At 44.7% G+C, this 22198-nt stretch overlaps 1 protein-coding gene across 8 annotated transcripts in view; it reads left to right on the forward strand.

Moving 5' to 3' along the window:
• Positions 1-21796, forward strand: part of tln1 (talin 1) — a 73324-nt gene extending 51528 nt beyond the window's left edge. For all 8 annotated transcript variants that reach the window (XM_034546838.1, XM_034546844.1, XM_034546845.1 and 5 more), the window contains 16 exons: positions 627-875; positions 1580-1699; positions 1816-1962; positions 2095-2261; positions 2622-2805; positions 3105-3230; positions 3625-3741; positions 3924-4109; positions 4934-5041; positions 12934-13039; positions 14874-14998; positions 15285-15410; positions 16282-16344; positions 16430-16612; positions 19300-19425; positions 20381-21796. In XM_034546838.1, coding sequence (XP_034402729.1) covers positions 627-875; positions 1580-1699; positions 1816-1962; positions 2095-2261; positions 2622-2805; positions 3105-3230; positions 3625-3741; positions 3924-4109; positions 4934-5041; positions 12934-13039; positions 14874-14998; positions 15285-15410; positions 16282-16344; positions 16430-16612; positions 19300-19425; positions 20381-20515 — 2268 coding nt within the window. In that variant the 3' untranslated portion in view covers positions 20516-21796. The remainder of the gene's footprint in view (positions 1-626; positions 876-1579; positions 1700-1815; positions 1963-2094; positions 2262-2621; positions 2806-3104; positions 3231-3624; positions 3742-3923; positions 4110-4933; positions 5042-12933; positions 13040-14873; positions 14999-15284; positions 15411-16281; positions 16345-16429; positions 16613-19299; positions 19426-20380) is intronic.
• The last annotated feature ends 402 nt before the right edge of the window (positions 21797-22198 follow it).

Genomic DNA, 22198 nt, shown 5'->3' on the forward strand with positions numbered 1-22198 from the left:
TGTTGCCCGGCGTAGCAGTGGAAATGGAAACCGTGGTGGTGTACGATATTGCCACGGGGGAGCAGAGGATTAAGAGGAGGGGACTTAGTACATGGTAAATGGTTGTCTTCGATAGTGACCTCTTCCTTAAAACCTAATTTACAAGCACATCAAAAATGTAGTCTTTCCTCTCTCGTGCTGATCTTGAGAAGATTGTATATGCTTTTATAACGTATTTGCTGTAGGTTTAAGACTCTAATAATTTAACATATTCAAAGAGAAGAGATCAACTAATTTTTGGCCTCTTCACTGGTTACTTTGTTTCTTAAAATGCGTGTTTTTCTTTGTTTTTTACTCACTTTTTCTTTAGTGTTCAACAACATGCATTTTCAGACGGTTACTTTCTTTGTTAATTTTTCAGCTTTACGTAGTCATGATATTTAGGTACGGTGTACAACACACAGAAAGAACAAAAAAAGGGGGGAAATGAGGATAATAATAATTAATAGGTAACATAAAATGCATGCTTTTAAAAAAGCTTTTTATTAATATAAGCCTGATGTTTTATTTTATCACTTGTGTGGCCATTGTTTGAACGGTCTGGTTGAATATTTATATATATATATATATTGTTTTCCTTTCTCCAGGCAGCACACATGCAGGAGGCCCTGGAGGAGTCGGTGCAGATGATGAAAGAAGCAGTGGATGACCTGGGTGCCACTCTGGCGGAGGCAGCCAGTGCAGCAGGTGCTGTGGGTGGTATGGTGGACTCCATAAATGATGCCATCAATAAAATGGAAGACACACCTGCTCTTGAGCCTGAAGGCACCTTCGTGGACTACCAGACCACCATGGTCAGAACAGCCAAGGCCATAGCTGTCACTGTGCAGGAGATGGTAAGGCATTGTGATGGTCATCCAATGGCCTAAGCAGTTTCAAGGACTGAAATAAAGTTGAATATTTGAATAGCATCTCAGCCCCACCCCTGGACATTACAAGCCCCTCCCTGTTATGTGTATCAGGCCCTGCCCCTGTTGTCTACATGATGATCGGTCTCCTTGGGCCCAATTTGGTCATAGCATCATGGGTCAGTCTTACTGAAATGTTATCCCCATCACTTTTATGTGGAACAGGGCGAGTCACATTTTCCCCCAGCTGCAAAATTGCATGGCTCTTCAATGTCCAGCTAGTTTGAGAGAGTGGCTGGGACCAACCTTTTATTCATATTCATATTATTTGTATAATCTTGTTTAATAACTGCACATGCAGCAGATCACAATGGATGCTGTTTTGGTGTAGTCTAAGGACGGTGACAGAGGCAAATGACAGTAAGGTGTATAATGTATAGCTCTGTAGATACTGATCATGACTGATGCTGGTTACCAACAGCAGTAACTAGTTATATATACATATACGTGACGTAATTGAATTACAAAATAAATGTTATTGTAATCACTTACTGAAAAAACCTGCGTAATTACAATAATTAAAATGTTGGTGGTTACAAATATAGAATATTATAAATTATAATGTACCAAGTGAAAACCTAATAGATGCACTTGTTATTACTCAGCTGTTGTGGTTTCTCATCTCCCCCCAGGTGACCAAGTCTAACACCAACCCTGATGACCTTGGGGGATTGGCCAACCAGCTCACCAATGAGTTTGGAAATCTTGCAAATGAGGCCAAATATGCAGCCGTGACCGCAGAGAATGATGAAGTAAATAAAGCCAGCCGTCCTTTGAGAGACACTATGCAGGCCATGCCGGCCCCCCACGTCTCAGTGTACATCTTTTTGGTCCTGTTATTTAAATGTCTGTCTTTGTTTGTGTCCAGATTGGTTCTCACATTAAGAAGCAGGTGGGCGAGCTGGGATTCAGCTGCACAGGTCTGGTGACCAAAGCTGGAGCTCTGCAGTGCAGCCCCAACGACTCGTTCACCAAGAAAGAGCTGATTGAAAGCGCCCGCAAAGTCTCAGAGAAGGTCAGAGCTCACCCAACAAGTCTACTGCTTTCTTTAAATCACTGTTACTTTACCAGTTGAAACCGAATAATTTAACGAGATAGGCACAGTAAGTCCAACTTCCACTTATAACAGATAGTCTTCTTCTTGCAGGTCTCCCATGTGTTGGCGTCCCTGCAGGCAGGTAACCGTGGCACCCAGGCCTGCATCACAGCAGCCAGCGCTGTGTCTGGAATCATTGCAGACCTCGACACCACCATCATGTTTGCCACTGCTGGTACTCTGAACAGAGAGAACTCAGAGACCTTCGCTGACCACAGGTACGACAGACTCTCCTGTAAAAGATGACATTAGCATATCCCTGTAAGGAAACTAGATCATGGCCAGTAGGGTGTCAGAGATAAAGCAAAGAAAAGTATCATATAACTCATTCATTACAATTACATTTCTTGAAATGAATCGCCACTAATGTTTTTTTTGCGTGAGAGGAATTAAACCCAGACTATAATATATATAGCATGTAAACATAGGAATAGAATAGATCAGCCCCATTGTGTCGGCCGGATAGCGTTATCACTTTCACTATGAAATGCTGTGATGTGGAGAATCTGTTAAGATATGTCTTTCCCAGTTCCATGTTGCCTATTCAATATGTGACTCTGTGCCCTTCCTGTGTGCAGAGAATACATCCTGAAGACAGCCAAGGCTCTGGTGGAGGACACCAAGCTGCTGGTGTCTGGTGCTGGAGCCAGTCAGGAGAGACTGGCCCAGGCTGCCCAGTCCTCAGTGTGCACCATCACCAAACTGGCAGATGTGGTTAAACTGGGAGCTGCCAGCCTGGGTGCTGAAGACCCAGAGACCCAGGTAGAACAGCAGAAAACATGTCAGCTGTGTTTGTCTTCACTATTACCCTAAACTGAGTAAAGGTAGAAATTGACTAACTTCTAAGAGCAGCTACTACATGTAAATAACAAACCGATGCATTCGGAAAGACAATCAATTGTAAGAAAAATAATGAGAAATATAAAAGAACAGAAATATTTCAAAATGTTTGTCTTTTTTTGTATGTGATGAACAGCTGCTGCTCTATGTGTCTAGGTGCATTCACTTCTCCTTTGAAGGCGTCACATTAAAGCGTAAAGTACTGGTTGTGCCTTCTACAGGTGGTCCTGATCAATGCAGTGAAGGATGTGGCCAAAGCTCTGGGCAACCTCATCAGCGCCACCAAGGCGGCTGCGGGCAAACCTCATGACGACCCCAGCATGCTGCAGCTGAAGAACTCTGCCAAGGTGAGTCACATGACACGAGATGAAGAGTGTGGAGTGCTGTGTTCCTCCACAGCAGCTCTCTATGAATGAGAATGGCTGGACGATCGCTATGGGAACTGGGGATGTTTGTGGGGTTGTCGGATGCACTGAGACAGGGTTTTTAGATGCTGCCTGACCAGCGGAGAAGCACTTGTTAATGGAGCACTTGTTAAGGTGGCTCATATTATGTATTATTTACTACATTGTCTGTTGCATACATATGAACCACACGCATGGTACAGTGGCATGTCTTCTCTCTGGTAATGCTGTGTATTTTGAAAAACCCTGTGACATTTGTCACTGCAGGTGCATCACAGCCCTTTTCTTGTGCCTTCAGTCTGCTATATAGCCTAATGATGTGACTTGGCTGCTGTAGGTGATGGTGACCAATGTGACGTCCCTCCTGAAGACGGTGAAGGCAGTAGAGGATGAGGCCACAAAAGGGACCAGAGCTTTGGAGGCTACAATTGAACACATTAAGCAGGAGCTGGCTGTGAGTGGACAAGTTGTCAATATATCTCTGTCAACATTTGGAATAAATGTCCAGTTAGAATCAGTAGAAGAAGCTGTACATAATACCAGCTGAAACCAGACTCCTTTCAGCGGGACAGATTCCTGTAAAAAAGAAAATGTAGCTCCTCATTTTTTTAACAGTCCCCTGGTTTTACCACACAGGTGTTCAACAGTTCTGACCCACCACCAAAGACGACCACGCCAGAGGAGTTTATTCGCATGACTAAAGGAATCACAATGGCAACAGCAAAGGCAGTGGCTGCTGGGAATTCTTGTCGTCAGGAAGACATCATCGCAACGGCCAACCTCAGCAGAAGAGCCATCGCTGACATGCTGCACTCCTGCAAGGTACACAGGAGATAGATACCAGCTGACATTATTCAAAAAAGTATGGTGGGTCTTGTCAAAATAAAACAGGATTTAGAAATAACATGACATTCAAGTTACGGTGAGGGTCTTTTAACTGGTTATGAACATCTCAGTTTAATCCTGGTCCACTATGTGACCTTCATCAGTAAATGAGACCTTCAAACAGAGAAATGCTCTGTTTCCATATCGTTATTCTTAATGCACGTCATCGGTGCCACCGGGTCCGATTCCGGTGAAACCACCTTTGACCTGCAGTCGGTGGAGTCCTGTGCAGCAAAGTCTTCTCCCCTTCCAGGAGCTGAGCTCCTCCTCACTGCTCTGCCGGTGGGGCTGCCAAAATCCTCACAAATTCAGAATTCCTTGTAACATTAAGATGATGCAGGCATAATTAAGATGATGCAGGCATAATTATAGTGAGTGTCTATCACTGTGCTACTTATTATAAACCCCAATTATACTGTAGCTCACAAATGTTCACAATATCTGTACTAAATTATGATTTCTAAACTGCAGTGGTTTTGAAGACCTAACTTGTTGTGTCTGGACAACTACATTTCACCTTGCTGTAGTATTGTTATCCTATCTTTGGTACAAAGTAGCATTGGTGTAATGTAACATTTCAGTTAGGTTGCTAAAGTTTCTTCTCAACTTCTTAACCTTTGTAGCAGCCCAACTCCAACATTTTTTTATTATTGTCAATTTTCTTACATTATTTCTTCTTTTTAAGTGTTACATTTTGACATGCAAAATGGCCTACATACTCTGTGCGAGTTCACTGGATTTCTGTCTGTCTGCCCTCTTAGCAAGCTGCCTACCATCCAGAGGTCAGCAAGGAGGTCCAGATGAGAGCTCTGCGCTTTGGCAATGAATGTGCTTGTGGATATCTGGGACTGCTGGAGCATGTGCTGGTGGTAAGACATCTTTACCCACGTACACCAACACACACACTGTGCTATCTATCAGCAGTTTACAGTGCTAGTAGAAGTAGCTGAAATGGCCACAGTGTGAATGTCGACTGGTATTTGTGATGTTCAGCACAAAAACACTACAGCAATATTCAATTACTGCTTTGGCCTTTGGAGGCCCAATTTGAAATGCATCATCTCCCATTTTGAGTGGTGCAGCATTGTTCTTTGTTGTGACTGAGGATCAGATGATGAAAACCCAACAGCAGGCTCAGTAAAGGTGGGGTGGACAGTACTGCCACGTCTGTTTAACAATACACTGGGTGCCCTCAACAGGACAGAGAAAGAAGGAGGATGAATAACATCAGATCATAACATCTTTTCCTCACAGTGGACACGCTCCCAGCATTGGACCGGCCCCCTGCTGAGAGTCAGGTCCTTAAAGCAAATCAAAGAAATAAATCAAATAAAGAGGTGGCGGAAAGAAGAAAAGAGAAATACTAACATTACGTATTTTGTTGTCAAGTACAAAGTACATCATTTTACATGTACGCAAACATGTTGGTAAGACTTTCTTTGACGGCCATGTCTATAATGTATTATAAACATGCTGATAATGTCTCATAATCTGTAATTATTTGTAAATACCCATATTACGACTGTGGCTCAGTGGTGAGCAGGGTCGTCCTTCAATCAGAGGATCGGCGGTTCAATCCCCGACTCCACTAGTCCATGTCAATGTTACCTTGGGCAAGACACTTAACCCCAATGTCTCCCGTAGCTGTTCTACGGTGTGTGAATTTTAGTTACTCCTGATAGGCAGGTAGCTCCTCCCATCAGGGTGTGAATGGGTGAATGATGTCATGTAGTGTTAAAGAGCTTTGAGTGGTCGGTAGAGTAGAAAAGAGATAAACAAGTACAGGTACATTTACCATTTGCCATAAATATTCATATTGCTGTCCAACAATAACCACAACACAGCACCCGGTGCTCATGAGGCAATTATGAAGCATAATCATTTGCTTGACAAGTAGTGTATTATAAATCCCATAGTAATACATAAGTCTTTTTATATTCAAATGATTGTTATATTATGCCTATACCTCAGGAATGTCATTACTTCACTTAAAGCACCACTAAGACAAATGTATTATTATATTATAATGTATTATAACAGGGAGAACTATGGGAATACATTGCAATACATGTCAGTGAGTGACTGACCATTCAAACAGACAGACAGACAGAGATTTAAAAACTAATTTGGACTAGCAGCTCAGTGGTCACATTCTTAGGAGGGAATGTGTCGGAGCATGTCTCTGCAGAGCAGTAGTCATGCAGTTACTAAACCAATTGTTTCCCATCCGTGTGACCCGCTCTACTCTGCCTCAGATTGGCTAATGCATGTCGCCTTCTTTGCAGAGTTTAAGTTTATTGTTGATGACCATTGGTGGTCGTCTTGGTAGTATAAATAATTCCAACTCAGGAGGGCAGCTTCTTGTGCAGTGCTCGCATATTGAATTACAATGTCTGATTATGGAGAAAAATGGCTTTTTTAAAATTTTGATTTGTATGTTGCTGAGATTGATGGAATAAAGTAACAGATCCGTTAGAGAATAACATTTTGATGTGAGGTCTTAATATATATAGCATTCTAATTTACAAGCTCTACAGCTTCTCATAGAAAGAGCTGAAACAAACTGCTACTGAAAAATATTGCGTGATACCTTATTCATTTGAACTTTAATTGGTCTAATTTTGTTCTACTGTAGTGTCAGAAAGTGATGACTGCAGATCATTAGCTTCCAATAGTGAACACGTGGTGAAAAGACTGAAACCTTCAGTCACATCCTCTGAGTGTTGCTGTATTCACATGTTGCCGCCCTGCACCTCAGACTGCAGTTGCACTTCCTGGGATAAGCCACTAGGAGCAGTGTTCCTCATACCAAGCTGTGATTGGCCCAGCTGTTTTTAAGGGTATGCAATGAGTAACGTCATTGACCTGACTCCTTTCGACACGAAGAAGCAGCGACTCGACTCCAAGCTCCCCACTGATGTCCGAGCTCCTTACCCTATCTCTAAGGCTAAGCCCGGCTACCCTACGGAGGAAGCTCATTTCAGCCGCTTGTATCCGAGATCTCGTTCTTTCGGTCACGACCCAGAGTTCGTGACCATAGGTGAGGGTTGGAATGTAGACCGACCAGTAAATGGAGAGCTTTGCCTTCCGGCTCAGCTCCCTCTTCACCAAGACGGACCGTTACAGCGCCTGTTTTACTGCTGCAGCCGCACCGATCCGCCTGTCGATCTCCCGCTCCACCTTACCCTCACTCGTGAACAAGACCCCGAGATACTTGAACTCCTTCGCTTGGGGTAGGCAGTTTGTCCCCACCTGGAGGGAGCAATCCGCCGGTTTCCGGCAGAGCACCATGGCCTCAGATTTGGAGGTGCTAACTCTCATCCCTGCCGCTTCGCACTCGGCTGCAAAACGCCCCAGTGAATGCTGGAGGTCACGGTCCGAGGAGGCAAACAGGACCACATCATCCGCGAACAGCAGAGAGGCGATCCCAAGACTCCCGAACCGGTTCCTCTCCGCTCCCTGGCTGCGCCTAGAAATCCTGTCCATGAAGGTCACGAACAGGACCGGTGATAAAGGGCAGCCCTGGCGGAGGCCAACACGCACCGGGAACGTGTCTGACTTACTACCAAGGATACCAACACAGCTCCTACTGCAGGCGTACAGAGACCGGATGGCCCGTGCCAACGGGTCCGGCACCCCATACTCCCGCAGCACCCCCCACAAAAACCCCAGAGGGACCCGGTCGAAAGCCTTCTCCAGGTCTACAAAGCACATGTAAACTGGTTGGGGCAAACTCCCAGGACCCCTCCAGTAATCTTGCGAGGGTAAAGAGCTGGTCCACTGTTCCACGACCGGGACGGAATCCGCACTGTTCGTCTTGAATCCGAGGTTCGACAAGCGGTCGGAGCCTCCTTTCCAGCACCCTGGCATAAGCTTTTCCCGGGAGGCTGAGCAGTGTGATACCACGATAGTTCGAGCACACTCTCCGGTCCCCCTTCTTGAAGATGGGAACCACCACCCCGGTCTGCCAGTCCATGGGCACTGTTTCCGACCCCCATGCGACACTGAAAAGGCGCGTGAACCAAGACAGCCCAACAATGTCCAGCGCTTTCAGCATCTCAGGGCGGATCTCATCCACCCCTGGCGCCTTGCCACCAAGGAGCTTTTTGACTACCTTAGCGACCTCTGCCAGGGATATGGGTGAAACCACCCCAAAGTCTTCCGGCGCTGCCCCCTTTCCGGGGGACATGTTGGCCGGGTTTAGGAGTTCCTCAAAGTGCTCTTTCCACCGCCCGACGATGTCCCCAGTCCGGATCAGCAGTTCCCCCCCCCTGCTGAGAACAGCCTGGGGTAGACCCTGCTTTCCCTTCCTGAGCCGTCGGATGATTTGCCAGAACTTCCTTGAGGCCAACCGAAAGTCATTCTCCATGGCCTCCCTGAGCTCCTCCCATGCCCGAGTTTTAGCCTCCGCGACCATCACAGCTGCAGCCCTTCTGGCCCGCCGGTACCCGTCAGCTGCTTCAGGAGACCCCTGGGCCAGCCAGGCCCGAAAGGCCTCCTTCTTCAGTTTGACGGCTTCCCTCACCCCCAGTGTCCACCACTGGGTTCTCGGGTTGCCGCCACGACAGGCACCGATGACCTTCCGGCCACAGCCCCGAGCAGCCGCGTCCACAATAGAGGCTTTGAACAAGGTCCACTCGGATTCCATGTCCCCAGCCTCCCTCGGGATTTGTGAGTTCTTCCGGAGGTGGGAGTTGAAGACCTCCCGGACAGGATCCTCTGCCAGACGTTCCCATTTCACCCTCACTACACGTTTGGGCTTGCCAGGTCTTTCTAGCCGACTCCCCCGCCATCTGATCCAACTCACCACCAGGTGGTGATCAGTTGACAGCTCTGCTCTTCTCTTCACCCGAGTGTCCAAGACATACGGCCGCAGATCAGATGATACGATTACAAAGTCGATCATTGATCTCCAGCCTAAGGTGTTCTGGTACCAGGTATACTTATGAGCCACCTTATGTTCGACCATGGTGTTCTTTATGGACAAACTGTGGCTAGCACAGAAGTCCAACAACAAAACACCATTCGGGTTCAGATCGGGCAAGCCGTTCCTCCCAATCATGCCCCGCCAGGTTTCTCTGTCATTGCCCACGTGAGCGTTGAAGTCTCCCAGGAGAACTATGGAGTCGGCAGGCGGCGCCCTTTCCAGGACCCCTCCCACCAACTCCAAGAAGGCCGGATACTCCAAAATGCTGTTCAGTGCATAAGCACAAACAACAGTCAGAGCCTTACTCCCCGCAACCCGTAGGCACAGGGAGGCGACCCTCTCCAACACAGCGGCGCTCAGCCGGGGGCTCGTGAGTATCCCCACTCCCGCCCGGCGCCTCTCACCCTAGGCAACTCCAGAAAAGGACAAAGTCCAACCCTTCTCCAGGAGCTTGGTTCCAGAGCCCATGCTGTGCGTGGAGGTGAGCCCAACTATATCTAGCTGGTACCGCTCCAACTCCTGCACCAGCTCCGGCTCTTTCCCCGCTAGTGAGGTGACGTTCCACGTCCCTAGAGCTAGTCTATGATCGGCCCGCCCAGGTCTCCCGCCTGGCCCGCCGCCCGGTCTACATAGCACCCGACCCCGATAATTCTCCCTGCGGGTGGTGGGTCCACAGGGTGACTGCTGCTCCATGCTGTTTTTTCGGGCTGAGCCCGACCGGGCCCCATGGGCGAAAGCCCGGCCACCAGACGCTCGCCGACGAGCTCCCCTCCTGGGTCTGGCTCCGGGAGGTTGCCCCGGTTTCCCTTGTCCGGGCAAGGTAGCTTCAGACCGTGGGCTGCTATTCATCAGGGGTTTTTTGAACCGCTCTTAGTCTGGGCTCTCCCCCGAGACCTGTTTGCCTTGGGAGACCCTACCAGGGGCTGATGCCCCGGACAACATAGCTCCCAGGATCACTGAGCCACTCAAACTCCTCCACCACGTTAAGGTGGCGATTCATAAGAGGAGCCTATTGTTTTCAAAATGTGCAGTCCAACTGGCTTAAGCCTTTTAAAATGTCATGTTGCACTTTCTGTGTTCACAGCATGATACTGCATGCTGTCTGATAGGATATCAGCTGTCATGTGTTTGATAACCTCTTTTCTTTCCTTCTCCCATCGCTCTGTCAATGTTCCTTTTAAACTTGTGGCTCACTGATGTCGGTGCAAGCCGGTGAGTATGCCACATGAATGACCTGCACAAGTGGGGCTGCATTGGTTGAATGCTACACTGAATACCACAACAATACCACAATTAATACATGTTAGACCTAAGACCTGAGTCAGACCTGCTCTGCTTATGGAGAGGGGGCAGCAGCTTTTTATTTAAACTCCACTCTGAAGGACTGACTTAGTGGGAGGTGTTTGAACGCCCCTGAGACATCAAATCTAATGCTAGCCTGATGTTAGACCTGACAGTCACTGACTACTGATTGTTTCTGTTCCGACCATTCAGAGGTGGAAAGATCAGATCACACTCAGGGCTTCAAGTAAGGGAGGGATGTTGGGTATGATGGGGCTGGGGGGGGGCAAACATGTACTGTATGTATTCCTTTTTACCTGTAATTTCCCTTATTCACATCTGGAATGATCCTGCAATTTGATTGCAGTCACCCTTAAAGTTTCTTAAGCTTAACCGTGTCTGCACTCAACATTGCAGTGACTCTGTAGGTTCATGTCAGTAGGCAGCCATCTCACAAGCTCCCTTTACACCCTGCATTGCTGGTTTGGTCTTTTCCCAGTCAAACCCAGTAAGGGATGTTCCACTCTCATGCCGCTGTGGTGTTCTATAACTTCCTGGCTCAGAGCAGATCATCAAAATTGCAAATGCTGTTTATTCATATATTATTGCAAACTTTGTGTTGCCTCAATAGTTGTGCACCTTTGAATGAATATAAGTGTACTACTTTCTCATTCAGCCTAGTATGCTTGCACCATTCTATCAGAGGGGATGGAACTTATTGGCATTAATCAAAAGTGAAAAAGGATGAGTTAGGTCCAGCGTTTTGACCCTCTGGTTGCAAAGGTGATGCTGGTAGAATTTCTGAATAAAAGTGTGACATTTGAGAGGTCAAAATCAGAACGAAGAAGCTGATTGATAGAGAACCATTAGGGCCTCTTAAGAGTGAGAGCAGATGTACACACCGCCATGATCAATCCATGGTGGACCATCCCTCACTTCACAGTTACATATTCCACCAATGGTGAACGGTGGCTGGAGCCCACACACACTGTAGATGTGAGTAATCTGAGGTCCTGCCCTCTGAAGGTTGGAACAGAACAACACACTGACCTGCTGATCATGTTGCCCAGTGACACGGTTTGCTTTTCACCTCAAGCCTCATCACAGATAAATGAACAACATATAACCTTTTTCTATGTTGTATTTGTCTAACACAGAACAGTGTTTTGTGTGTGTGTGTGTGTGTGTGTGTGTGTGTGTGTTTGCCCATGGCATTACTTTGGCCCGCTGCATGCGTGCCTGTGCAGTTCCGTCCTCGCCTCTATCTTCTCATGACAACACATCTGAATAAACTTGAGCTGGGCATGGGCTGAGCCCTGTTAATGCCTTGCACCTGTCACATGCTGCTCCAACCTGAATACTGCATGTCCACCTAGGACAGTCTGAGGACACATACCAGGAACCCAAACCCATCTGAGCATCAACTAATCTATTGTAAACCGTGTAAAAAGTATTTCTCTAACAAAGCAATACTTTCTAAAGACTGTGGTGAATACTCAGAGGAATAGTTTGGTATGCCCGACTTTGAGAGCACACAGGTTTATTTTCTGACATCACAGTCAGATCTCACCTTCATGTCTACGATTCTGTGTATGCGCCAGATAAATGCATACTGTATGCATTATATTCATCACATTTAGAGAGCCATGCATATGAACGCTTCTGTTTATACATCTCTATCATTGTGGAACTGGGAGTCTTTGGATGGACCTGATTCCCACTCCCATGGTCACCTATGATGCACTGGTGTGTCACTTCTCCTGTCTGTCATACTTCGTCAGTGACCTTTGATCAGTTTATCGTTCAATTCAATTCAATTCAGTTTATTTTATATAGCCCAATATCACAAATTACAAATTAGCCTCAGAGGGCTTTACAATCTGTACACATACGACATCCCTGACCTTTGACCTCACATCGGATCAGGAAAAACACATGGAAAAAAGGGAAGAAACCTTCAGGAGAGCAACAGAGGAGGATCCCTCTCCCCGGATGGACAGACACAATAGATGTTATGTGTACAGAATGAACAGCATTACAGAGTTATATAAACACATTACATGAATATGACAATGTATGAATGGACCTCCAATCCATGAAACAGAAGGAGGTAGATCAGGGGCCATGGCCATGGCGCATCAGCAGGGCCAAGGCAGGAGGCCGGCTCATCAATTGATCACATTTACCTGTGAAGCATCGTTTCCAGTGATCTAACAATCATCCTCAGGTTTAGTTTACGACACTCATCTCAGAACAGTTTTTTGTATGTTCATCCCAATAAAGAATCAAATGAAAACATAATAAACACAGAGAAATGCAGTGCAATATAGAAAATAGAATCAACACACATTTAATTTTAGTATTCTTCATGGCCTCCATGATTTACACTTAGTGTAGTTTCTTTCCCAGTGTCAAGTTGCATATGTATACACATATACAACAGGCAGTTGAATATTATCTTAGAACAGGATTAGATTCAAGTAAAAATGTTATGCAGAAAGAGAATGTAAAAAAGGAAGGATGAATTAAAGGTTGTGACTTTGTTCCCCGCAGATCATCCTGAAGCCCTCGCATGATCTGAAGCAACAGTTGGCCAACTACTCCAAGCGGGTGGCAGGCTCTGTCACCGAGCTCATCCAGGCTGCCGAGGCCATGAAAGGTATCTTAACCTTTGACCTCTTCAGCAGAACCAAACTGCATTCCCGAGGGTGTCTCTTTAATGTCCCAATTTACATTTAATGGTGTCAGTGTTCTTATTGATCCGTCTAAATGGGTCTGGATGTAGCCGACAACACCAACCCCGACCAGACATTGGTCACCAGTTGTGAAGACAATTACAAATGTCATACATATGTGAATGGGATTTAAGAAATGGTTATCAATTAAGAAATTACAATAGATGTTTTTTAAGCCGATTCATTAAAAATAAAGCCTGTGGAAGCATCAAAAAGGGCAGACAAGCCACATCTGAAATAGCCCCTCGCGCGTCAGGTGTTATTTAGAGCACTTCATGCAAATGAGCCCTGACAGTAATCTGAAGTAGGATTAGTGCTCACTCCCTGTATAGTTCTACAGTTTCACACAGCTCTGTTCTGGGATCCCCCTCTTAAGAGTCAAGTACAAATTACATTGAATCTAAGGCGATTCCATGAATGCATCATCTGTCAAATGGAGGGAAAGTCATCTTCAGAGCTTTTTATCACAGTCCCTCTGCTCTAGTTTAAGAGACATTCTGAACCCTGCTGGACCACCAGTGATTACTGTCCAGTCTTTCCTGTCTCAGTCCCTTCAAACACCTTATCCAATCTATTGAGGTTACATAAGTAACTGAATGAAGTGTAATCACCTGTGGTTAGTAGAGGGGGTCTAATTAATGCCAACCTGGAAATGAGATGAACAACAGAAGATAAGACATGCCGCTGAAATTTACACGACTCATTGAAATATCGGCGTGGTAACTTTACACACCTTATTTTTGTAACCAAATACTGGAGGTCCTGATTTTGATTAATGTATTAGGTTGATATGCATGATATATTGATATAATATCAATCATATCCTGGTAATGTGATGAAATCAGAGAAACAGTTTCACCGTCACTTTGATGACAAAATGGAAAGCGGGAGTTGGAGAGTGCTGCTTCTATCTTTGTTCCACGCGTAAACCAGACTACAGACAACTTACAGTATGTATTTGGCCTTTAGTCACCTATGGATGCATTTGCAGTTGGGAAATAAAAAAAATAGCGAGGAGAGACACTAATGGCTAAGACGTTCATTAGCCTCAGAGCTTAGTGAATCTGGAACAGGATCCAAATGGAAAGTGCCTCTTGGAACCTTACCCCAATGACACTGAAGAGCCTGATTGCAAAGTTCTCTAGGGTTTGCTATTAGTCCCTATCCTAGAATGTGACCTTGTATCATTGTATCATGGCAACAGAGACTGTTTGGGACACACTGGGAGCTGTACAGTTGAAGAACAAACACATTGCACCTTATATAATTAATAATCAATGTTTAGCTATTGATCGCCAGTAATGTATGGGATAATCTGCTCTGCGGTGCTGTTCTATAATATAGCACACAGGCCATGTCCTTTGATAAACACCAGTGGTTATCAAAGGACTGATTATGTGAGGACTCAGTGAGGACTGATTTATTATGTACTGATTTGTCAAATCTCGACTCACTCACTAGTACACACTGTTAATTTAAAGAAATACTTTAATTAGTAAATAACTAAATTGCCTCTCAACATGGCTACAGCTGATCCGGCAGCTAACAGCTAATGGTGCTAACAGTGCAAACAACGGCAACAGCGCTGGCAGCTAAAGGCCCCCCTGTGCTCTTAAAAAACTCTTTCCAACTCTTTCTGAATATCGTATGGAGAACCTGTAAGTAGCAGAACTTTGAATTGAATTCTGATAGTGTGAGCCACATTGTCAATACCATTACACAAAGATTCCCGCTAAATCCCGTTGGTGTTTGTTGTAGGCACCGAGTGGGTGGATCCCGAGGATCCCACTGTCATCGCAGAGAACGAGCTGTTAGGAGCAGCGGCAGCTATTGAAGCAGCTGCCAAGAAACTGGAGCAGCTGAGGCCCAGGACCAAACCCAAGGTTGGAGGGCTTTTTACAGAGCAGCAGCAGTGCCAGTGTGCCTGTTAACCTCACTGCAGGGTCACATACTGTGTGTGTTGCACGTCTTCTGGCCTGTTGGCTCCTCACACCATGAATGATAGCTGTCTCACGGACCTTACCTGCTTAGCATTGTATATGCCATTTGTGGACCCTAGCTGTAGAACAACATTGTTCACGTTTTGTCCAAATTAATGTTCCACAGATCATCGTAGCCCTGTACCACAGCGTCTTTATTGACTGTTGCTTTCCCGTCTCTTGTACACAGGAGGCAGATGAGAGCTTGAACTTTGAGGAGCAGATTCTGGAAGCGGCCAAGTCCATTGCAGCTGCCACTAGTGCTCTGGTTAAAGCTGCCTCAGCAGCACAGAGGGAGCTGGTGGCTCAAGGGAAGGTACGTCTGAAACCCTCCACAGAGAAATGGTTACCTCTGAGTATCTCCTCATAATAATAACAGAAATCCCAGAACATGGTTATGTGGTAACACCTAGGAGTCCAATTTGAGAGCACAACTTTAATTCCACCAGAAACTGCTTATTTTTGCTTGCTGCCTGTTTTAGTAGAAAATAAAATAAGACAACCCAGTCAGTTTGCTGTGGGCTGTCTAGATCAGAAAACATTCAACAAGCCATTCAGATATATATATATATATATATATATATATATATATATATATATATATATATATACATACATACATACATACATACATACATACATACATACATACATACATACACACACACACACAGAAACATTCAGACAGACAGTATGAGAAAGTACTGTGATGTGATGTGTTTTTTTAACATTAAAACATGTAAACATGTTCTAGTAGAAACCATAAATACACATATACAATTATCATGACATTTCTCCTTTAAGAGACTAGACTAATGCAATGTGGCTCCTGAACAAACAGACTGATGCATACAGATTTGTCATTCCCCGTTGGGACATAATCCACCATATTGGGCTGTGATGCATAGGAGATCCGGAACCCCAGAAATATGGCTGATCGCAATGGGTTCAATTCAGTTCAGTTTATTTTGTGTAGCCCAATATCACAAATTACAACTTTGCCTCAGAGGGCTTTACAATCTGTACACATGCGACATCCCTGTCCCAGGACCTCACATTGGATCAGGAGGTTCAGAGATTGAATTTACCAATCCCCGTCATTCTTCTCCCATTAGTGAATTGTATGCTTTTGATATCCATGAATGCTGAAGGATGATGACTCTGAGCCAGTTTTCCTGTACTTTCAGGTGGGAGCGATCCAAGCCAATGCAGTGGATGATGGACAGTGGTCTCAGGGGCTGATTTCAGCTGTAAGTCCTTGCCCTCAAGCTTTATTTGAGGATGTTTCAAAGTCCTTCGTAAAACATCTCACCGTGAATGCCTTTGAACCCTCAGGCTCGCATGGTTGCGGCAGCAACCAACAACCTGTGTGAGGCAGCCAACTCTGCGGTGCAGGGACACGCCAGTGAGGAGAAGCTCATCTCGTCAGCCAAGCAGGTGGCAGCCTCCACTGCTCAGCTGCTGGTGGCCTGCAAGGTCAAGGCTGATCAGGACTCCCAGACCATGAAGAGGCTTCAGGTCAGCACTGCACATTAGTACCTATCAAGCTATCACACACGCCCACTTCTGTTTGTTACCCTGGTACCTCAGGACACAGAAAACTGAGCTCAGTCACCCCTAGAGGTCAAAACATGAAGTCATACTGACTGACAAGTAACTCATTTATTGGAGACTTTTTTCGATGTCATCCTGCAGCATCCACACTACATGTGCTTAAATACTGGCTATACGGAACTTGCTTTCTTAACAGTTTGCCATCAGCAGATGGATTTCATAGTAGTTTAGCATTGCCGTTCATAGTCAATCAAATCTCTGCTGTCACACAGCCCTGTGGTTGGTCTACAATACGCTACACCAGAGACCACCGGACTGTTCTGAAGCACAGCAGAGTTTGATTGACGTCTTTCGTTTGCTCGAATGAAACGATAGAAAAGGGAAACCGCTTCAGAGTTAGATTTAGTTTTTTAAACCAGTTAGGAGAAAAAACACCCAATGATATCCTGAAACTGAGACAGTTGTAACCCTGCCAGTCACCGTTAGAGACTCCAGTCTGCAGTGTGCTTCATACACTTCACTGATACTGAGTTATGTTACATTCCCCTAAAAAAAGTTTCAGTTTCACTTCTCCGTCCGTTAAATGATTAATTAACTGATGTTTCATCGTCGGGATGATTGAATTTGTTCTGTTGGGTACAAAAATAAGTTAACCAAAGCCAGGCAGCCTCCGACAGTCCAACGGTCAAACGGAGATGGTTTGGGTCTGCACATAAGTCCTTGGCAATAAGAAAAATAAAGAAGGAAACCAGAATCATCATTTGAATTAGCTGACTATTTTATACAGTACACATTAAGCAGCCTTTCCCCTGCTGCATTAGTTACCACGGCAACTGAGTTTGATTGAACTCAAGCCATTTTCCCTAGACTGAAAAGCCAGGGTTAGGTCCAAAGTTAGCTCCCTAATCCTCTAATCCTGCTTTGTCAGACTGACATCTGATATTGTCAAATTCAGAGTGAGGTCCTCCTCTGTTCCTCTGTCAGACCTCCAGTACCTGCTGAGCGAACAATACTCGCACCACAACATTAGTCATTCTATAACAGCTGAGGTTGTTGGACAGTCTATTAATAGGCTGCAGTTTAAATGTTTAGGGTTACAGGTGAGCTGCATGATCTGTACAGCTGCTCCATCAGGATTAGTGTGCTCTATATTCAGCACAGGTAAGAGGGCCTTTAACATACTGCTGCATTTCATTATTATGACCGGGCTACTCCACAAGTTTACTATTGCGTTACCATAAAAGGGGTAGTTTAGTCCCTTTAGTCCTGACTTTGAGTTGCTGTGACCTTTTAAGTGTAACTGGTGCACAAACTACAAGTATCTCCTGTCACCCCATCCACCCAAAAAGACTATATTTAAGGCTGTGAGCACATCAGCCTGCCCAGGCCATCTCATATTCTCTGATCCAATCAGCAGTGGCTTATCTCCTCCTCTTCTGGGCCTGCAGCTGCCACCACAGTAATTCCCATACATTTATGTGTACAGGAGCTCTGGAAACAATCCACCAGTCTGCCCATGGCACCAGAACTGGAAACATTAGCCCTGATCTATGATTACACCAGCAGCATTTGCTCTCTTCACTCTCTGCCGCAGGGCTTTTTATGGCTGTATTATCCAGAGTGCTGAGTATTGTACAGTCTCTCTGAGGAAAGGTGGCTATTGGGACAGTTCCTGATGGCAGCAGCCGGTTCAGGGAAAGAACTGGCTCACACACTCAGGTACCAGGTTGTTTGGTACCACCCAGTACAAGTGTAGTGATCCAAGCATGAACAACGACATGTCCATCTGACTTGCAATGGTGTCCATTGGGTGTGTGTGAAATGTGAGCTGTGAGGTCACCAGTGTAGACAGCTGTGTTGATTTAAATGGATAAATGAGTGAAAACATGGCTGAAATGAGGCCAGTGCAGACAGTCAGAGGGAAACATATAGGAACATTCCCTCAGACAATGGATTTGACAATTTAACAATTTTTAGAATACTAGCCCCCCCCTCATCTGATGTCCTGAGACAAACGCTGTGACAGTCCCAGTTTAGTATGTGGCCTTTGTGTACAGTACAGCTGCTGACGGGAGCTGCACAGTGTTATGTTGTATGTCATGGCCGGACTAACAGTAACATTCCAGCCAAAGATAAACCACAAGAGGAGGATTCACAGTGTCTGATTTCAGTCGACGGAGCCGCAAAAGGAGAAAACTCCTCTTTGTACGAGCCGAGCTGACCAATGAGACAAATGTTTGGCTCTGAGTGCTGCTCGTTGCCTTTTACAGTTATTGTCGGGCACTGAGCAGGAAAAAAACCTGTTATGGTTTTCTCTCAGAGCACTGGTGGAACTTTTCATTGCCTTTCCAGGAATTGCTGTTCACCAGAAGCACAGTGGATGTGTCTGCTGCTGTCTGCATGAGTCTGTTTCATCATCTACTAAAAAACTAAATCATGGTCCATAGTTAGAGATATGTGTTAAGATATCTAAATATTAGAATTCCCCTTGTCTTCCTTTTATTCTGTTGACTTTGATCCTAAAGCACGGGCCTTTTACTAGCTTTAAAAAAGCAAACGGAAAGGGAACTTTTTTTATTGTCAGTTTACTGCTTCCAGTGTCAAGAATGACACACTCAACTTCATCTTTTCTTTATCGTGTGTTTCTACAGGCTGCTGGAAATGCTGTGAAGAGAGCCTCTGATAACCTGGTGAAAGCGGCGCAGAAAGCAGCGTTTGATGCTCAGGATGACCAGGCCGTGGTGGTCAAGAGTAGGATGGTGGGAGGTATCGCTCAGGTGAGTCAAAGGGCCCAAACAGCGGGAGCAAAAATATATGTACATACATACCAACTTAAAGGAACTACAGATATAAAAGAAAATACATACTTCATGAAAAATGTATACTTATTTTCAATAAATCAATACAAATATAATTGAATTACATTATTTTACCCTGTTTGGATGTATTAAAGAAAACATACTTGGACAGCAACAAACGGCTTCTCTTTATTTTATAATAAGAAATAACAGTTGTAATAACATAATGTCATTTTAGCTAACAAGTCAATTGGAACGTAAATCTCCCCCAAATCTAGGAAGGAGCAGGAGATGCTAACGTTAGGTGAAACTGACACATCCAGGGCCAGTTCCCACAGGATAATAACGCCTCTTCCTAACTGGACGTGATGCGAACATCGTATCGTTCCAGTTTTCACCCCACTGAAGGTGTTATCACCAGTTCCATGTGTCAGTTACAGGCTAATAAGCCCGGTATCGCTATAAGCTAAGCTACAAGCTAAGCTTGTTTGAAAAAACGCTCGCCCTGTTGTTGTCAGAATCAGTGCAGACAGTAACGGAAAGTTAATCAATATCACTCTCGATCAAAGAGAGAGCGGCATCCCTTATTGTATTTCAGGACAAGTTTCTGGCTCCATTCGCTAAAGGTGTAACTCTTGGCCTTTTGAGGTGACGCAGCTGTTAGCAGTTAAAGTTCTACTCTATACTCTACTCTGGGGTTGGAGATGGGGCTTAGGAAGACACGACTTTCCACTCTTTATATAACAAGCGTCTCTCACTAGAGCCACATGAACACCTGCTTTGGCATGTTGGGGAATCCAAAGCTTGTAGTTCTGGTTTCCAAACTACTGCTGCTAACAATGAGGGCTTTAGCGAATGGCAAGGTGCTATATATTGGCCTTGTGATTACAGCTGGAGTTTCCTCAGTGTGCTGAGCGACCACGTTTTCTTGCAGATCATCGCCGCTCAGGAGGAGATGCTGCGGAAGGAAAGGGAGCTGGACGACGCCAGAAGGAAGCTGGCCACGATCCGACAGCAGCAGTACAAGTTCCTTCCCTCGGAGCTGCGTGAGGACGGCCAGGAGCAGTGAGGGAGTGCAGCAGTGATCCGTGGAATGCTCAGGACCTTCCCTCAGCAACATGAAGGGAGAGGAGACTTCATGTAACATTAGGCAGGCTCTCAATCTGTTCCTGTATTTAATTTTTAAAGTCAAATGATGCCAATGATTAGGAATTTTGATAATACAGAAATTATTTTTAAGGTATCTGTGCTTTTGATTATATATGATCAAATACTTTTCAATATATCTTTCTTTTGAAAAAATCTGTATTATATGTCTTTGTTGTGTACATGCTACGTGGCTTCATAAAATTGCTAAATCCTGCCAATAAATTTGGCTCGCCCTTCACTGTTTAGAACGTGACTTTTCGATTTTAGAGATGTGAAGGCGAGCACAATTAAGCTTTCTATGCAAACTATGCATAATCTATGCAAATATTCTATGCAGATGCGTGCGTGCGTGCGTGTGTGTGTGTGTGTGTGTGTGTGAGCGAGCGAGCGCATCTTTCAAGAGACACGGTTTCTAAGTTTAGTATGTTACTTGTCAAAAGCTGAAATAAGAAATATGTTAGGACAAAAGCAGTTTTAAAGACTACATTTGGAGAAAAAAATAACTTTGCGATGGAACAAGTCTGTGTGGGAACACATTATTTTTCTAAAGATTGAAATGTATTAAAAAGTTGCTACGTTAGTAAAGGTTTTTTGTGTCAGTATTTGGATGTAAGCAGCTACAGTGTTGAAGCCGGGGTTAGATTAGGATACATGTTTGTGTAAAGAGTATGAAGCCATATATTTAACCTGGAGACATTTGACATCATATTGACTATTTGTTTAGTGACTTGCTCCAGTAATGTGTCATCTGTGCCGATATTGGTGCTTAATACTTTCTAGTGGATTCCTGTTACCAGCACAATCCAATGATGCTGGTCTGTTTCCTGATGCATATGACTCACACTTTTTTTCTCATTACCAAGGGCCTAATGTTTGATCACTCTTTGGTCCCACTATATTAAGTGCCTTCATAGAATTTATCAAGTATTATTAACTGTTGCCAATCATTTACCCTCTTGACGCACTTCCCTAATTGAATAATTTATCAGAGCATCATTTAAATCCTTCACACCACACATGTCTTTATTTTCTTGACATATTCTTTTCACATGGCACAGCTAGAACAGTATGCCTAATACCAAAGTGACTGTAATCATACAACGCCTTCTTCTTTTGCTCACATTTGACTTTATTACAGCAGCACAACCTCATGGGCACTGTAAAAGAGATTTATATTCAATAAAGCCAGTTTTCAGTGAAACTCTTGACATCCATTTCTTACCATTTTGACACTCATTCTTCTCACCCTGTTCACAAGAGGAAGAGCCTCCTCAACCAAACCAAGTTAGTTAATATTCAGCTATATTTTAAATAGGTGTTCATAACCAGCATCATTTGCTGATTTAATCATACCATATTTCAGGTCTGTTTATTTAGTTTTTATTCCTACAATGTTTGCTACAACTTTGCCTATGCACAGACTGCAAGCCTTAGTGTTCAATGGAGACCAGTTATTTCTTTGTTTGGCTTTTCACTTCATTGTTTTTAATGTGGCCAATATCAGATTCCAGTGTGAACTGGTCACAGTCCTGAACCGACCAGCACGCACAAAACAACAATAAAAAAAGACGTGACACTGTCGCACAGAAGTAAACACGGAGGC

Source organism: Cyclopterus lumpus, chromosome 12, assembly GCF_009769545.1.
Source record: "Cyclopterus lumpus isolate fCycLum1 chromosome 12, fCycLum1.pri, whole genome shotgun sequence".
Lineage (NCBI taxonomy): Eukaryota > Metazoa > Chordata > Actinopteri > Perciformes > Cyclopteridae > Cyclopterus > Cyclopterus lumpus.